The 19,525-nt window shown below is 40.1% G+C and overlaps 1 protein-coding gene across 13 annotated transcripts in view; it reads left to right on the forward strand.

Annotated features, from left to right (window-relative positions):
* Positions 1-19,525, forward strand: part of PRR14L (proline rich 14 like) — a 62,389-nt gene that overhangs the window by 20,823 nt on the left and 22,041 nt on the right. For 6 of the 13 annotated variants that reach the window (XM_082697798.1, XM_082697803.1, XM_082697804.1 and 3 more), the window contains 3 exons: positions 2,859-2,931; positions 11,700-11,723; positions 12,865-18,031. In XM_082697798.1, coding sequence (XP_082553924.1) covers positions 2,859-2,931; positions 11,700-11,723; positions 12,865-18,031 — 5,264 coding nt within the window. Of the gene's footprint in view, positions 1-2,858; positions 2,932-10,487; positions 10,565-11,699; positions 11,724-12,864; positions 18,032-19,525 lie in introns of those variants that run through there. The other 7 variants (XM_082697805.1, XM_082697799.1, XM_082697801.1 and 4 more) reach the window with 2 other exon arrangements.

Genomic DNA, 19,525 nt, shown 5'->3' on the forward strand with positions numbered 1-19,525 from the left:
GAGCCCCTCCCAGAGCAGGAGTCTGTATAGTTGATTGTACAAGCTTGTTCTTAGTGCTAATAGGTAGGAGTCCTGAGGTTGGAACAGAGCCCTTTCTAACTCCTCATCCCATAATCTTTTACTCCAACATTCTGCCTTTTCTATAAAGTATTAGCCTGAAAAAATAATTCTAAATAGCATCTCATGTCACATCCCAAACATTCAGCCTGAGAACTGGAACAGCAAGAGAAATACCATTTTGGATAAAGAAGCAAATGTAACTACAAATAAAGATGTTTTTGTAACTTCTTATTCTGAAATAATTTTAGACTTACAGAAAAGTTGCACAAATAGTACAAAGAATTCCCATATACCCTTCATGCAAATTCCCTACATGTTAACATTTTTCCACTTTTGCTTTTTTTTTCCCCCCTGAATAATTTGGGAGTATAGTTGCAGACATGATGCCTAAATATTTCAGTGTGTATTTCCTAGCAAAAAAAGATATTGTGATGTATGACCACATGGTACCTTAGTCAAAATCAAGTAGTTAACACTGATCTATGTATTTTTATTTAATCTACAGACTATATTCAAGTTTGGCCAGTTGTTGCACTAATGTCTTTTGAAGCAAAATAAAATGTTTGGGGGGGGGCGGTCTAGGAAAAACCTAGGATCACTTGTAGCATTCAGTTGGCATGTCTCTTTAACCTCCTATAATGCGTAACAGTTCCTCAGCCCATGACCTTGACACTTTTGAAGAATACAGGCCATTTATCTTGTTGAATTTCCCTCTATTTGGATTTGTCTGGACTTTTCATGATTAGATTCTGATTATGCATTTTGGCAGCAGGAATCACAGAAGTGATGCTGGTTCTTCTTAGGAGGCACATGGCTTTGGGTTGCTTCATTCCTGGGAGGTCAAGTCTATCACTTGGTTCAGGTGGGGGCTGCCAGCTTTCTCCACTGCAGTTACTATTTTCCCTTATGAAATTATTAGTTATCTCATGGAAAGATACTTTGAGGCTATGTAAATATTTGTTTCTGATTCAAACTTTTAGCCACTAGTTTTAACATCCATTGACGATTGTTGGTTGAGATTATTATTACTGTGATGGTCACCCAGTAGTGATTTTCTAATTCCATGATTCCTTTTATAGTAAGAGCTTTCTCTTCTCCTCCTTTGCAGACAAGTTCAGTCTGGCATCATGCTAGAACTCATATTTTGTCAAACATGTAGTATTACTGTAAATTATCTGGGAGATACTTGTTTTTAAGTTCATGCCTTGCAAAAGTATTCCACACTAAGAAAATGGAAAAATAGTCCTTCATATGAGATAGTCCATGCTGTCAATTTCAGTGGTGATGTTTTATTTCCGCCTGTCTCCACCAGTTCTTGCCACTGCTTTTATCTTCCCTCTCCGTCCTGGGTTCTGTTTCCACAAGAGAACTTTGCTTAGGATACAGATGGCTTTTGCTAGTTTTTTTTTTTTTTTTTTAAGATTTTATTTATTTATTCGACAGACAGAGATCACAAGTAGGCAGAGAAGCAGGCAGAGAAAGATGGGGAAACAGGCTCCCTGCTCAGCAGAGAGCCCAATGTGGGGCTTGATCCCAGGACCCTGAGATCATGACCTGAGCTAAAGGCAGGGGCTTAATCCACTGAGCTTTTTGCTAGTTTTGAGTTTGTTTGAAGTGCTATAAAAATTACCAAGTTACAGTAATGATACCACTATCCATGGATTTAGATATGTACCATGTCAGTATCTTGCACTTAGCAATTAAATCAGTATGAAAAAAAACTTAAATCTTGGGGTAGGGTAAGAGAGGTGACTCAGAAGGAGAGCTTAGCATAAGCAGCGATCTTTGTTCTTTCAGCATCTCCTAGCTGGTAAACTTCATGGTGCTTGAAGCCATTTGCTGCCATGACATGCACATTTTGCTGTCACTGACCCCTCCCATTTTTCTGAATTTGTTCTGTAGGAGAAAACTGGTTGTCATTGATGGTGTTCTTCTTTGCATGCTCTTCCTCCAGTGAAGGGAGATGAAAAGAGAAAATAGCCCTTCTAAGAAGTTTGGAAAGAAAATGCATACATGATCTCTAGAGTGGTTGGGGATTGAGATACATCCACTTTGGATATAAATGGATGAAATTAAGGTTACATTGCAGCAATGTGTTTCTTTTTTTTTTTTTTTTTAAGATTTTATTTATCTATTTGACAGAGAGAGATCACAAGTAAGCAGAGAGGCAGGCAGAGAGACAGAGGAGGAAGCAGGCTCCCTGCTGAGCAGAGAGCCTGATTCAGGACTCGATCCCAGGACCCTGAGATAATGATCTGAGCTGAAGGCAGCGGCTTAACCCACTGAGCCACCCAGGCGGCCCAGCAATGTGTTTCTTTATTCAGAAGGTATTTAATAGGGTCAGCATTTTAAGCCTTTGTTATTATCCAGATCTTGGGAAACTTGGCTTTTCAAGTTCAAATTCTAGAGAAGAGCAGTTTTTATTGATTTTATTTCTTTACATTTGAGGTTTTCTGGGGCGCCTGGGTGGCTCAGTGGGTTAAAGCCTCTGCCTTCGGCTCAGGTCATGATCCCAGGGTCCTGGGATCAAGCCCCACATCAGGTTCTCTGCTCAGCAGGGAGCCTGCTTCCTCCTCTCTCTCTGCCTGCCTCTCTGCCTACTTGTGATCTCTGTCTGTCAAATAAATACATAAAATCTTCAAAAAAAAAAAATTTGAGGTTTCCTTCAGTTGCCAATCTTTGTGACTGCTAGCAAAAATTTATGACTGCTAGTCATAAAGAAGTTTCTCAGATGGTAATTTGCATTCATGATCAGGTATCTCTGAATCCTCCCTGACCACTGGATTTTCTTCTTCCAGGAAGACCTCCTGATGCAGTCAAGCAGAGAACGTTTATGCACAGGCCTCCCTGAAGACTGTCTAAGAAGCAAAGGTATTTATTTTTCTCCAGTCTTTCCCTTTTTCTACTTATTACACACACTGTTTTAGTTCACAGTTTCTATTTCGCATTGGGAATGCAAGTCCCTGCCTTGCAAGATGGACTTAACTGTAGAAATTCTTGATCTTGTCCACAGACATACTTGAAGACACTTAATATTATTGAGCAGTGCCTGAGGTTTTCTTGTGGTTTTTTGGTTTTTGTTTTAATTTTTTCAACTTTCTAAAAAAAGATTTTGTTTATTTATTTGAGAGAGCACGCAAGCAGGCATGGGGAAGAGGAAAGACAGAGGACAAAGCAGATTCCCTTCTGAACAGGGAGCCCAGTATGGAACTGGATTCCAGGACCCTGGGATCATGATCTGAACTGAAGGCAGACACTTAACCAACTGAGCCACCCAGGCACCCGTCTTTTTTTTTTTGTTTCTAAGTAAACTCTACCCCCAGTGTGGAGCTTGAACTCATGACCCTGAATTCAAGAGTCACATGCTCTTCCAATTGAGCCAGTTAGCCACCCCAAGCAGAGCCTTAGTTTTGATAATAGTTTGCTTCCCCCTTTTATATAATGAACCCCTATTGATGTGAAATCTTTGATTTTATAAAACTAAACTGCCTGTTCGGAAAGGTTAACATGAATGGGGAGAAATTGACCCAGTCCAGTTCAGCACTATGGAGTGCATCCTGTTTCTGTTCCCCTGGGCAGGGATAGGAGAAAGTGTTCACTCCAGGCCACCTTGAAAACCGTCAAAGCATTTTCATTTCCATTGCTTTGTGTTGTTCCTCAAAATAATGAATAGATAGAGGCATCTGAGATACCACCTTTAGATTGATTGATTGAGGAGAAAACTGAGGCCCAAAGAAAGAGTGCTGAGCCAAGATTTTCTCCCCAGGCTGAAAATAATCATATGTAACTTTAGAGAGGACTCTGTGTATGTATTATGCAATTAAAGTTAAAAATACGGAGTAATCAAAACCATAAAAAAAGGAAAATAGAGCAAGTATGTTTAATTATATGAACGTTTTGTTACTGTGATAAAACATCATATTTGACTCTCTGTTTCTTGGCAGCCCAGACAGAAAAGGAAGCACAAATTGTCCTTATGAGAAAGGGCACTTGTCCCAGTTTATTACCCTGCTTCCTGCTGCTGGAGATTTCCTCTGTGGCTCAAAGGCTTGGCTGTCCAGTATAGATTAAAACTCTGAAGATGAGAAATGTCCTTTTGTACGTGTCTCACCCAGTTCCTAGGGCCTTACTTGGGACCATTTTAGCCACCCTTCCACCCCCCACCTCAAATATCTTTTTAGGGGGCTCCAGTATTGCTGTATTGAGTCTTTGGTGTATTTGGTATATTTTCACCCACATACCAAATATACCAAAGACACTTTCACTTAACAACTGAACTGACCTTTAAACAGAATTAGGGGGTGCCTGACTGGTTTATTTGGTAGCGCATACAGGTCTTGATCTCAGGGTCATGAGTTTGAGCCCCATGTTGGGCATAGAGATTACTTAATGAAGATAAATAAATTAAAAAACAAGCAAAAAAATGGGTGCCTAGCTGACTTGGTTGGTAGAGTAAGTAACTCTTGATCTCGGTGTTGTAGGTTCGAGCCCCACGTTGGGTGTAAAGATTATTAAAAAAATAAATAAAAATATTGGGAAAAAATAAAAACAAACAAAAACAAAAGAAGAAAAGAGAATTATTTTCAGTGAGGAAATCTGCCTTCTCAGACTTACCTGGTCACTGCCCACCAAAAAATCTGGTCTACATTGGACATGGATAAGATGAGCTCTTCTGAAAAGTACTCACAGATAAACTACTTTGTGACATTATTCTTCCTGAGTTAATACCATTCTTTAATTACTTAAATTGGGAATATGGTTTATTTTTCTTTCCCCAAAGCCATGTGCAAGGTTCTCAGTTTTAGATGGAGAAACTTGAAAACAGCAGCTCTACTAGAGTTTTTAGTAACAGTGACCTAGTGTGCCTGACTGTGATGTGTTCTTCCATTCAGTCCCCAAAGAGCCACTCAAGGTGTCCCTTTGTTGCACAGGAGGAAACAGGCTCCGCCCAACCAATCATTCAAGGCAGAAAGAAAGTTCTATGAAGGCAGGTCTGTGAAAGAAATGAACACACAGGCTGCTGCCATGGATTTCAATTAAACAAGTGTACATGCTGTATTGTCATGTGGCCAGCATCTCAGCTCAGTTTGCCAGGTTTAAAGTAAAGCATTTGGCAGCCTGTCATTTACTATTTCTTGGAGACTTAGTGGTGCACTGCCTCGGGGGTCCCCAGCTGCAGAATTTTCACTCTGCCCCAGATCCTGGTCCCACACATTTTAGAGGTAGATCTTCCTGATAAAAACTGGTATATCCTTCCTACTTTTGTTTTAAATGTTTGCTCTATTCGGTTTTGCTTATTCTGAATGAGGGCACCTCAGAGGTTAGGGCTGTGTGAATTGATAAATTTGCTGAGGAATGGATTTGGGTTCCCTGTATGGAGGTGTTCAGCAAGAGAACCTAAGTCTGCCACACTCTCATTGGTGTGTTGTTCTTCCTTCTCTAAGTAAATGTCCCATTCACAGTACTTCCAAGTTAGTGTGGTATTCAGAATTTTTAGGTTCTTTACAGTCATGTCTGCTGTGACTTAGGTAGGTAAAATTAGAACAAGCTTAATGCTTTGAAAGGACATTTGTGTTAACCAAAAGTCATCTTTAATTGGTAGGATGTTATCTTGCAAATCATTCCTTATTTCTTGATTGCTGTAGGGCAGGCCTATGAAAAATGGCCATGGGGGAGCAGTGATGGATGTTGGCTGAGGGGCCATTTCACAAAAGGAGGGTGTCCTCCTCTCAGGCACTCTGCTGCCCCTCCCTTTCTACCAGTGTGGCTTTTCTTTTTTTTTTTTTAAATAAACATATAATGTATTTTTATCCCCAGGGGTATAGGTCTGTGAATCACCAGGTTTACACAGTTCACAGCACTCACCATAGCACATACCCTCCCCAATGTCCATAACCCCACCCCCCTCTCCCAAACCCCCTTCCCCCAGTAACCCTCAGTTTGTTTTGTGAGATTAAGAGACACTTATGGTTTGTCTCCCTCCCAATCCCATCTTGTTTCATTCATTCTTCTCCTACCCCTTAACCCCCCATGTTGCATCTCCACTTCCTCATATCAGGGAGATCATATGATAGTTGTCTTTCTCCGATTGACTTTAATTGGTAGGATGTTATCTTGCAAATCATTAGCTAAGCATGATACCCTCTAGTTCCATCAGTGTGGCTTTTCTAATGTGGCTTTTTTTACCATAATTCTGTTTAGTATTTTTTAGAATTGACATTATCAAGTTTTTGTTTGTTTCTGTTGTGGTTTTCTCCCCCGCAAGTTCCCTGTTAGTAACAGGCTTGGTTTGGGAAGTTTATGACTTAATTCCCAGAGTAGCAGTCTCCATGAAGACTTATTTAGGAATTCTCTGAAGTAGGAGAGTCATAAGAAATAGGAAGAGCATTTGAGGGAATACATTATGATGCATAGGTAAAAGCAGTCAAGGAGGGAAAAGATACCTTATGTAATTTTTGGAACTAGGTAGTTTGAACTATTTAGAAGAATTCAAGTTGAAACTATGTTTCAAAGCCCTCTATGTCTGTCATACGATTCAATTAAGCATTTTAAGTAGATGGAAAGAACCCTATCAATAAATTTCTTATGCTCTATATTCATCTAGATTCTTGGAGTTTATTGATTCTTTTTAAATATATATATATAATTTGGAAAGAATATTTCCTGTTTATATTCCCTATTTATGTCATTGTCCTCCTATAATTTATATTTTAGGGGGGGGGGTTGAAAAATCAGCCAGTACCACTCCCATTTAATAGACAACATGAAATAAGTGCAGACCTTTTGGGAACTGAAAATTTTTTTATTTTTATTTACTTACTTATTTATTTATTTAAGATTAAGGTGTAGGAGCCCTTGGGTGGTTCATTCAGTTAAGTGTCTGCCTTCAGTTCAGGTCATGATCCCAGAGTTCTGGGATCAAGCCCTGCATCAGGCTTTCTGCTCATGGGGAGCCTGCTTTTTCCTCTCCCTCTACCACTTCCATGCTTGTGTTTTTTCACCCTCTGTCAAATAGATAAATAAAATCATTTTTAAAAATTAAGGTATAACTTAACCTACACTAAAATTCACCCTTTTGTTTGTGTGTACAGCTCTGTGAGTTTTGACAAATACAGTTGTGTGACTCACCACAATCAAGATACAGAACATTTCCATCACCCCAGTGATTTCTTGCATTTCTTTTATAGTGCATCCCTTTGGCCAGCCTCCGTCATTAGCATCCACTGATCTTTTTCTGTCCGTATGGTTTTATGTTGTCCAAAATGTCCCTAAATGTAATCATAGAAGAGAAGCCTTTGAGTCTGGCTTCTTTCATTTAGCATAGTGCGTTCAGGATTCATCCATACAGCTATGTGTATCAGTACTTCATTGCTTCTTCTTGCTGAAGAGTATCCTGTTGTCTGGTTCTATCACAGCTTGTTTATTTCCCATTGAGGGAAATTTCTGTCGCAACTTGTTTATTTCCCATTGAGGGAGATGGGAAATAGGGTTTAGGGAAATAGGGTTTCCTATTTCCATGGAAATGGGGTTTCCAGTTTGGGCAGTTAGGAATAAAGCTGCAGTGAACGCTTGTGTACAAGGTTTTGTGTGAACATGAGTTGTCATTTCACCTGGGCAAATACCTAGGCGTGACACTGCTGGGTCATTTGGAAAGTGTGTTTATTTTATAAGAAACTGACAGTTTTCCAGAGTGGTTGTACCCTTTGGGACCAATAGTATATGAGTTCCAGTTAAGGAGTTGAATCCTTTTTCTTTTTCTTTTCTTTTTAATTTTATATTTATTTGACAGACAGAGATCCTACGTAGGCAGAGAGGCAGGCATAGAGAGGGGGGCAGGGAACATGCTTGCTGCCAAGCAGAAAGCCTGATATGGGCCTCGATCCCAGGACCCTGGGATCATGACCCCAGCCAGAGGCAGAGGATTTAACCTACTGAGCCACCCAGGTGCCCCTTGAATCCTTTTTCATTGTTAATTCATTCGTTTGGAAAACCAGATGTTTGTTGGTCAGAGAAGCTGGGGAGGTGACAATAGCTTGTAGGGTTGTCTGCTGGCCTCCTCCCTGTAGGTAGTTTTTGTGAGTCTCCACACAGGAGAGCTTCCTTTTATAAGACATTACAATATTGCTAACCCATTGCACATCTTTTTTAAAATGAGATGTACGATGTGCCAAAAACGGATGTCATATTTAGTGTCCACAGTCTAACCACTTAATGTTTTGATTTGGGAGAAGGTTTTGACAGAAATGCAATTAAATCTTTGTCAACCTCCAGCATGTCTGTCCCCAATTATGGTTATATGGTTATATGGAAATAACACCTAAAAAAAGATCTCTCAGTTTTCTGATTTTTAATCTTTAAGTTTACTTCTATTTTTACTTATATTTTACTTTAATCTTTAAGTTACTTGTAATTGGAGTATAAGCACTTTTTTAAAAATAATTTTATTGAGATACAATTTATGTACTATAAAGTTTGCCCATTTGAGGTATACATACAGTTCAGTGGTTTTCTTCTGTACTTACAGCATGCAACCATAACCCTAATTTAATTTTCATTACTGCCACCTGGTTTGTATCCATTAGCATTCATTTTTCATTCCATTCTTCCATACCCCCCAACCTTTTCCAGCCACTAATCTGCTCTTGTAAATGAGACCTGGTATTTTATGACTGATCTCACTTGGCATAAAGATTTTTAAGGTTCATCCATGATCTAGCATATATAAGTATGCCATTCATGTTTATGGCTGAATAATATTCCATTTATCCATTTGTCTGATCGACATTTAGGTTGTTTCCACTTTTTAGCTATTATTAATCATGTTGTTGTCAGCATTTGTGTATAGAATTTGTGTAGACATAAATTTTCAGTTCTCTCTCTCTCTCTCTCTTTTTTTTTTTTTTTTTTTAAGATTTTTTATTTATTTGGGGCATCTTGGTGGCCAGTCAGTTAAGTGTCTCCCTTCAGCTCAGGTCATGATCTCTGGGTCCTTCAAGCCCTGCATCAGGCTCCCTGCTCAGCAGGGAGTCTTCTTCTCCCTCTGTTCCTCTCCCTCCCCATGCTTGCTCTCTCTCCCTCTCTCTCAAATAAATAAATAAATCTTTTTTAAAAAGAGTTGGATGCTTAACCAACTGAGCCACCCAGTTTCCCCAAGATTTTAGTTTTGATGAAGTCCAGTTTACCAGTCTTCTTTTTATCACCCCTTCGGTATCTTAGCTAAGAAATCATTACCAAAATCATGAAAATTCACTCTTGTGTTTTCTTGTAAGGCTTTTTACTCTCAGTTCTTATATTAAGGTTTCTGATCTACTTTGAGTTAATTTTTTTGTATGACGTGAGACAGCGTCCATATGTGTTCATTTGCATGTGGATGTCCAGTTGTCCTGGAGCCATTTATTGAAAAGCCATTCTTCTTGGTCTCTTTGTCAAAAATCAGTTGACTGGCTATAAACGTTTGAGTTTCTTTCTGGATTCTCAGTTCTGATTTCCTTGCTCTTCATTAAATCCATCCTGTGTCAGTGCCACACTATATTACTGCAACTTTGTTTTTGAAATCAGGAAGTGTGAGTCTACCATCTTTGTTCTTTCTCTTTCTTTCTGTCTTTTTTTTTTTTTTTTTAAGATTTTATTTATTTATTTGACAGAGGGAGCACAAGCAGAGGGAGTGGGAGAGAGAGAAGCAGGCTTCCCTCTGAGCAGGGAGCCCAATGCGGAACTTGATCCCAGGACCCTGGGATCATGACCTGAGCCGAAGGCAGACACTTAATGACTGAGCCACCCAGGCACCCCATCTTTGTTCTTTTTCAAGAGCATTTCAGTTGTTATGTGTCCCTTGCATTTTTGTTTGAGTTTTAGGATTAGTTTGTCAGTTTCTGCAAATGTAAGCACTTTTTAAATGGTTAATAACCATTTAATAAAACAATAAATCTAGGGCCTTCAGCTGAGGTCATGAAATCCCAATGCTTGTAAAAATAGGCCCAGACTGGGGCACCTGAGTGGCTCAGTTGGTTAAACAGCTGCCTTCAACTCAGGTCATGATCCAAGGGTCCAGGGATCTAGGCCTGCATTGGGCTCCCTGCTTAGTGGAGAGCCTTCTCCTCTCCCTTTGTCTCCAGGCTTGTGCTCTTGCTGTCTCTGTCTCTGTCGAATAAATAAATACAATAAAATCTTTAAAAATAAATAAATAAAAATAGACCCATACCTCACAAAATACATGTTTTACCCTCCAGTATACCTAAATACTTCTTTTTAATATGCCACATTTTCTTTATCCATTCATTCATTAATGGATACTTAGGGTTGTTTCCATGTCTCACCCACTGTAAATAATGCTGGAATGAACATGGGGTGCAGATATCTTTTCAGAATAGTGATTTCATTTCCTTTAGATATATACCCAGAAGTGGAGTTGCTGGATGGAGTATATCTAATACTTTGATCAGCTTCCCTAACCTTCTTGTTCTTCATTCAGACAACATCTATTATGTACCTGCTATGTGCCAAGGTCAGTGTCGGGTACTCAATCCACAGTGATCATTAAGGTCCTGTTTCTGCCCTCAGATAGCTCCAGTCTCACAGAGGTGATATATTAAACAAATATTTGAGAAACAGTATCACAGAGGTTTTAGTAGAGATCCTGTACAAGGGAGTGGAAACCCAAAGGAGTTCCTAGCCCTAACCAAGTTTGAACTCTGGCACTTGACTCACCTTTACAAGTCCTACAAGGGGATACCATCTTTCTCCCCATATTAAAGGAGAGGACTGGGTCAGTGTTCCATAGCCTTTAGAGAATTTTCTTATAAACATAATTGCCTCAAACTCTCCTTTAAAATTCTTCGACATTTCCAAGTCAACGTGGTTAATTATAATCAAGTAAAAGATTGGTAGAGTATCCTTTTGCTTTCAAGCTGTACACAACCCCTGTTTCCCACCCAGCCTTCAGTGTTAATACCACCTGGGAAGCAACTGTTCCCCTCCTTCCCCCTAAGATTCTTAGCTAAGTTGAGAACAGGTGTTCTTCTTAGCAGGTAAGGGCTCTGAGGTGGAATCTTGCGTTAAGTGCCTTGCACAGTAGTGAATAGTTTGGGGATGGGTGAAGAGTTTTGCAGTTTTCTTGAGCAGATAAAATGAAGGATTTGACTAGGATGGTGCTAGACCAGCGTGTAAAGGACTGGAGTTTACAGGAATGGCTTAATGCCATACTCTCCAGTGAAGAGATACACTAAACTATTTGGGGTAAATGCACTTAGAAATTCATAAATAGGTAGGGTTATCTGCTATGATGTGGAAAGTAAGCTAGTTTCAAAAAGATAAATACTGTGTGGGCCATTAGGATTTCAAGGCCATAATAAGTCAATAATTGGAATTTGTGCAGGCTTGTGGAATCCAGTATGTATTTATCCATCTAGTATTTGTTGACTCCCAGTATTTTTAAACACTGTGTCCTGTCCTAGCATAGTTATTAAGTTTATCATTTTAACTGTTCTCAGGTCCAGTAAGATAAGAAAGAAAGCAGAACAAAGGAAAAGCACTTTTTCTTTAAATGGCAGGCACTGTACCAGGTGGTGTTTTACATGTATTGTTTAATTTAATCCTCAAAGTAGCACTGAGGTAAGTGTATTTCATACCCTCTTTTTCAGAGGAGGAAACTGAAACTCAGAGAGGTAAGTAAGATCACAGAGCCCACCTGCCTTCAGAGTTGCTATTCTTTTTCTCAGAATTGCTGCTCTCAGTACCAGTTGAGAAATGGATAGGGAAGCTCTAAAAGACAGTATTCATAGCATTTGTTGATTTGACCTAACCATTTATTAATTCCCCAGATTTATTGAATGCTATTTTGTACTGGGTATTATGCTGGGCAATAGGGAAAGGAAGAGACCAAGACAAACATGATCCTTACTTACAGAGTTTATATTCTAGTGAGAATTAGATCTTTAGGTTGATTTGGTTTTAGCTTTATCTGTTTAGTGCTCGTATTTTGTTATATATATGTGTGCATGCAAATATACATATACATATATGCACATGTATGAGTATATCTGTGTTTTCTAAAAAGAAAGTAAGGATGAAAAACTTTTTATATATTAACAAGTTTGGGGAACTTGTTTATACTGCGTCTTTTACCTAGGATTTCAGGGACACTGTATAGTAATACTTCTTTATGAATTGCATTTACCTTCTGCTTAAAAAGGTTTTTTATTCTTTAATGTTTCATAAAAGAAAATTTTTAATTTATTGAAAAGTGGCGAGTATACTAAACCCACATGTATCTGTCACTCAGCTTTCATAACTAGTTTTGTAGGGAAGCAGTTACTCTAAGTAATTCAGTTCAAAACTAATACTCAACTTACACATTTATCTTTTACATAGGTTTTGTGTAAAACTGTTCTTTTACAAAGAGGTAATTTATTTATGTCTCAGTATTATTCAAGTAATAAGAAGATGCTCATTGAATAATATAAGATGTTATATTGTGGGTCTGCTTTATTAATCTTTTAAAATGGAAGCTTCTTAAGACTCTGGATTACATGTATGTCTCCATATTCAATTGTCCAGCTAAGTAAGTACATTTAAATAAGTAATACTTAGAGAAAGGCAGTTGTTCAAAATTAGGCGAGTATACTTTTGGCCCTGCGTCGTATTTTGCATAAAAGAACAAAACCAATGGTATCATGCACTAATTTTATAATTTGCTTTTTGAGTTGGGTCTTTTTTGTTGCTATTGATCACATAATTAAATTTATGAAAGTGTAACTAATTTTTTTTTTAACTGCATACTGATTTGGATTTCTTTTTCTCATGCAGAAGGAAATGTACAAATTACAACTGGAACTCTTCTAAAATCTACTGAAGTACAAGGTATAAAGGTCAATGGTACTAAGACGGATTATAATGAAGGACACAAGAATGGCAATGTGAGTAAAGGTCTCTCAGCTGGGTGCAGCGAATACCCAGAAATAGACAAAATCATGGCCAGTGGTGAGGTTTCAGAAACCAGCACATTAGTTTCCCTAGAGCCTTTAACCTTTGTGGACCCTGGATTAACAGAAGCAACTTCTAAAGAAAAAGAATGTGAAGAATTAAAAACTTGTCCTTCTTGGTTGTCATTGTTACCAGGGAGCAGTGCCATTTCCAAAGTGGACAATGGGAAGGAAGAGGTGTGTAAGTTAAACCTTGTCTGTGAAGCAGATGACAATCACCAACAGATTCTCAGCCACCATAATGAAAAACACAGTTCTGCCCATGGCAGTCCCAAAGCCACAAGAAATGTAATTGTTACAGAACCCTTAAGAGAAAACTCTGGCATTTCCTATTTCTCTTCAAGTTTGTCTGGTCCACAATCCAGAACACCATCCTTAGAAACATGTGGTTTTAAAGGTGATGGCTTGCCAAAGGGATGTGCTGAAAAGACAGGCAATTCCTGTTTTGATGGGGATGATCAAAGCAAGAACGTGGCTACTAGAGAGGAAAATGAACAGTTTTTGAACCCCAGGAGTGAAAGAGGGGAACTCTTTCTTGTTAACGCCAGGCAACCAGAAGAGGATGCTAGCAGTCATTGTCCTGGTGAAAAAGAGACTGTTGCCTCCCCCAAAGAGACTAGCCATGGTAACTCTTGTGTTCAAGGCAGTATCCAGACAGACAGGTCTAGTTCTTCAATGCCTGGTTCTTTCACTGAAGCCACGGAACAAATGTTTAAAAAAAATGATCTGAAAATCACTCTAGACATTCAAGGTAGCTTGAAAAACCATGAGGACCATAGAGAAACTTCTACTGATATGAGCCATTTAGGCAAACACTCTGAAGAGAGCAGCTTTTCCTCCTTAATGCCAATTAAGGAGCCAGAACAGACAACCACTATAGAGCCCAGAACGATAACTGAAAAGATTTACAGTAAAGACTCTAACTCATTCCGCTCCCAGAGAAATCTGGAAGGCAACACCCAGTTAAGTGAAGCATCATATAATGAATTTCTGATTGAAAGAAAATCCCTTGTGAGTTTAATGCGTGAGGACCAGATAAGTCCTGTGAATGAGGTGTCAAAACTCAAGAAAGATATTGCTCAGTTACCACCATCCCTAGAATTTGATTACAAACCCAAGTCAGAACAAGCTGTACAGGCCGCACAGGACGATAGTTCACATTTAGATGAACAGAACATTGCCTGTGAGATGAATGAACTTCCTTGTACCAATGAACTGGTTGTAAACAAAATAGAAAGTGAATGTGTTTTAAATCAAGTGCCCCTTAATTCTCAAGACCACGCTAAGTTGCCAGCTCGAAGAAAGATGCCTTTAGCAACAAGTGAGGATTCCCAACAGAGCCATCACCCTCCATTAGAGGATGGAGCAGATGTCATTGCTGATACCCAAATCATTTCCATGAAGACAAAAATGAAAGATGTCTCTCCATCAGGTGACAAAACCTGTGGTGCCTCATCAAACAACCCCACCTTAAACATCAAACCAGGAAGCCTAGAAAGAAAAAGCAAAGTGACTGATTCTGGAATAGTCGATCTGCATTCCAGACTTCCCTCAAGTAAGAAAGAAGCAGCAGGCTTGCCTCAAGAAGTCTCTGTTATGGAATGTCATAGTGTTCAATCTCAGGATCTCTCTAGCTGTCCTCGTGTAAGTAAAAATGCACAAGAAGAGAGTATGTGTTCTTCTTGTGCTGCTTTTGAGTCCAGCAGAATCATCACAAAAGTTGAAAACTCTTTGATAACCAAGTGTGAAGATGCATTTCAGCTCAGCAGTCACCACTTGCAAGGAAGAGAAGACTCCACAGAAAGTAGCACCCACAAAGTGAGTTTTACTTCGGAGGAAAGTGAACTTTCTGGGGAAGAAACTAAAGGAGATAAGATGAGAAAAAGAATGGCAGCAGGCATGTTAAATAGTGAAGCTTTAGACAAGGCCATTTCCCCCACTATTCACACCCAGCCCAGTGAGGAATGGCTAGAAGGAAAGGAACAGGATATACCTAAAGAGACTGTGTTTTGCAAGTATAAAATCTCTGACTGTGCCACACCAGAACTAAACATACCTGCAAACATTCCAAGGCCTGAAAAATTGTTGGACCAGTCTCTTACTATTATGTTCTCCAGTTTCAAAAACAGGAGCCAAACAGTTGAAACTCTTGATCAGAAAGGAGATGAAGTCCTTAACTGCCAGCATAATCAAAATGGACCAGATGAATGCAGGAATGAAGATAAACCAGCTAAGGAGACACTAGATGGTGAAGAGAGAGAGACTGTCATAGCACCTAACAGAGATGTAAGCCACAACCAAAAGGATCTGCTAGTTGGTTCAGCCAGTAACAACCCATTGTCCAGTGGTAGTTCAAAGAAAGGCAATTTGAAAGGAGACTCTCAACATATTTCTGGTAGTGAGGAGTCCGCAGATGACATGCCAGACATCATCTACACGAACTGCAGTAGAAAGTCTACAGAAGGCATGTTAGACTTCAGAGCATCTAGTACTCTTGACAGTGGTGCAGGGCAAGATAGACTGAGGTTACAGGAAACCTTGGTGAGTACTCTATCTCAGAGAGGAGAACTGAATGCTGCATTTATCGGAATGATTGGCCAGGACTCAGATTTCCCAGATGCTACGTCCTCTACAGGGCAGCCTCTGGAAATTAAAAAATCATGTGAAGAGAAAGTAAGCAGATCATTAAAAGATTGTGAAATGGAAGTGTGCCCAGACTCTTGTGCCCATGATATAGAGTCTGTTACAGATCATGAACCAAATACAAGAACACTGGATAGAGTAAATGTGTCCTTAAATTATATTCATCATGAAGAGCAAGTTAAAGAAACATCTCTTAGAGAAATAGAAGGAATGATTAAAGGATCAAGACTGGAAATAAATTCTGAGTTTGATAAGGACAGTACCTTTGGAATTTCCTCGGAAGAGTTGCTATCTTCTGGATGTCCAGATGAGAATCCTGCTCCCGTAGGGAGCCTGGAATCCATTGAGATAATGCCTTCATATCTGTCTTCTCACAAAAATTCAGAAAGTAATGTTAATAGTGAAGAAACTGACCTGGAAAATCTTTTTAAACCAAAAGATGGTGAAATGCTTTGTGAAAACATGGGGCATCACACCGTCCTGCTTGAGATGAAGGAAAGAGCACCAAGAGATGGGAGTAATTCTAGTGAAGGAGTCAGAATAGACATTGGTGTGCAAAATTTGCCTTTGACAATAGAAACAGGAACTAAATTGAGAGAAGAAAAAACTGAAGAATATCGGAGGGGACCCGTGGGTCACTTAACTGTCAGCGAAGAGTCTGAGGAGATGATTTCCAGAGAAGCTGGTCATGGTGATAAAATAAGAGAGACCCCCTCTAAGTCCCAGAAGATGCTTGGTGATGAAGAGCAACAAAGGCAGAGGGCTTTGGACTACATGTTGCAGAATGAAGAGGAATGTATACATCAAAAAGAAGTACACACGATATTGGAACAATGCACATCATCTAACATGTTATCAGATGAGTTGCAAGATAAGAACCAAGCTAAAGATTGCAAAGGTGGGTCCACCGTGATGAAGGAAATCACCCTAGCAAAGCTGGCCCAGGGCAGCAGAGCTGCACAGTTTCAGAAGTTGGAAGATCCAAAGGAGGAAAGCTTGTGTCATCCATTAAAAAGGGCCATGGAGTCGTGCACAGGTCCTTGCCTTCATGGTGCCCCTCAGAAAGCACAAGGCCCCGATTTTGCTGGGTGTGATGAAATACATGGTGCCTTTGGGAACACTTCATATCAGAAAAGAGTGCTTCCCTTAAAGAAGCAGCCCCATCGAACATGTAAGAAAGTTTCCTGTCAGGAGCAAGTCAACATGGGGAAAAAAATAAGTAAAATCAGAAGCTCTGCCTTTTTCAAGAGTTCCTCTGAAACCGTCCCCACAAAAGCACACAAATTTCTCAGTTCATGTGCCGTGCCTATACCTGCACAGTTGGAACCTGAAAGAGAACCAACCAGGAGCTTAACGAGCCACATACCAAAGCAGAAGGCGACTCCATGCCATTCCTTGAGGAGCCTGAATGTTAGGAAGCCTACCAAAGAATCAGCCTTACTTAGCAAGCTGTCCATTCTTGCCTCCAAACTGGTCCCAGCCACAAAGACCCAGAAACTAAGATATCGGCGGTGTTCCTCTGAACTTCTTCCAGTGGCTAAAAGCTACAAGCGGCTCAGATACAAAAGGCTTCTGGATGGATTTTCATACAATACAATGCAGCTGAATCCCTATTTGGCAGCTGGCGGATGGGATAAGAGACCTAACAGTAAGCCCTTGACACTTTATTCACTCGAAGCCATCAAAATGAGCTTCATAGATTTGAGCAACAAGGTGCCATCACTGCTGTTTGGTTCGGAAATTTTCCCAGTATCTTTTCACATGAAATCGGGCTCTGAGTGCATGACCGAGTCCCCAAGGACTTTTCCTGAGCACTGTGCTCCAGCCAGGCTCGCCTTAGGAGAGGCCCAAAGGTGCCTGTCTCAACCTCCCAAGTGGACCTTTTCTTTTTTCTTGTCCCACAGTTGTCCTGGGATGGCCACATTCAGGGAAGACACTGGCCTCCATGGTCAGGCATGTGCCCAGGCTCCTTCACAGTCTCCAGGTCCTCTCCAAGACTATGGAGGCACTGCCATAGTCCAGACCAGAGCAGGCTGCTCTGTACTTGGCCTTCACACACTTCTAGCACTTTGTTCTCCTGGATGTTACAGAATCTGGACAAAAAAACGGAGCTTCTCTAGTCACATGCCTACCATGCAGAGGCTCTTCATGACCCAGTTTACACAGGGCTTAAAAGGGTTAAGATCTCCAGCCTCCATAGCAGACAAGGTCTTCTATTCTCTTCCCTACTCGGTGGGCCGAGTGCTTTCCATTTGGAGCCAGCATGGGCCTTCTGCCTGCCCCTTCGAAATCTCTGCTCTTCATTCCACTCACAGCAAGCAGCAGCCAACTCCGAGCACCACGAGCAGGTAAAATCCATGTTTGCTTTTCAACCTCTGGGGAAAGTTGAGGGCTGGAAATGCAAGGCTATTTAGAGTTCTTGTGTCTGCATTTTCTGTTTACCTTGACAAATCTCTGCTGAGAAAATGTACCTGTAAGTCTTAAGTATTTTTACCATTCTATGTTCTGTCCATGTCATTCGCAAACCATCAAATTTTTTGAATCTCTTCTATCCATGCCCCTGCCTTGCAAAGAGCAAACACCATTACAGGTCAAAGACTTAAAAATAGTGACAAACAGGGGCGCCTGGGTGGCTCAGTGGGTTAAACCTCTGCCTTAGGCTCAGGTCATGATCACAGGATCCTGGGATCAGGTCCCGAGTCAGATTCTCTGCTCAGCAGGGAGCCTGCTTCACCCTTTCTCTCTGCCTGCCTCTCTATCTACTTGTGATCTCTCCCTCTGTGTCAAATAGATAAAATCTTTTAAAAAAGAAAATAGTGACAAACAATGGCTTCTAACTATATCTTATTGACAAAGTGTTATTCGGTCAGCAACTGATTTGATGTTTGATATATAAAGGATACAGAGTAAGTACTTTTTTTTTCTTAAGATGTTATTTATTTATTTGACACAGAGAGCACAGCATAGGGAGCAGCAGGCAGAAGGGAAGGGAGAAGCAGGCTCCTCACTGAGCAGAGAGCCCAACACAGGGCTCAGTCCCAAGACTCTGGAATCATGAACTGAGCTGAAGACAGACAACTTAACCGACTGAGCCACCCAGGCACCCTCAGAATAAGTACTTCTTAAGCAAATAAACTAATTATGTAGACATCACCAAATCTAGTTCACAAACCTTTGGATTTCTCCCTGGAGCAGAGAGTCTTCAAAGATTGACATTTACATACTATAGTCGTACAATTCATAGAATTTTAAGTGAGCCAGAGAAGAGGAGTTTGACCACTTAGAATAGTTGTAAATCATTTCACCAATATCATTTTACCTTTTTTTTCTTTTTCTTCTTCTTTTTTTTTTTTAGATTTCATTTATTTATTTTACAGAGGGACTTGGGGCAAGAGGGAGATGGAGAGAGAGAATCTCAAGCAGACTCCCTGCTGATCCCAGTCCGTATGTGGGGATCAGTCCGACAACCCTGAGATCATGAACTGAGCTAAAATTGAGATTTGGACACTTAACTGACTGAGCCACCCAGGTGCCCCTCATTTTACCTCCTTATAAAAATAAGAGGAAAAAGAATTTGAGAGTTGAATTCCCAGAGATCTGTCTCAGACATTAAAAAATCCTTTGATTTGTAATCCCTCAACAGAAACTGAACATTTTTTTAATTAGCTTTCATTGTTGCTATAATTTAAAAACTCAGCACCATCAAAGCCTTAAAATTACAAATAGCCTGGAAGAGGTCTTGTTTTTTGTGTGTCTGTGCAGTCTCTTGTGCAGAATCATTCTGTGTCACTAAAATGCTATCTGACGCATATTGCAAAGTTCCCTGAGCGTCTTAGTAGAAA

Source organism: Mustela nivalis (assembly GCF_964662115.1).
Source record: "Mustela nivalis genome assembly, chromosome: 14".
In the NCBI taxonomy this organism is placed as follows: domain Eukaryota; kingdom Metazoa; phylum Chordata; class Mammalia; order Carnivora; family Mustelidae; genus Mustela; species Mustela nivalis.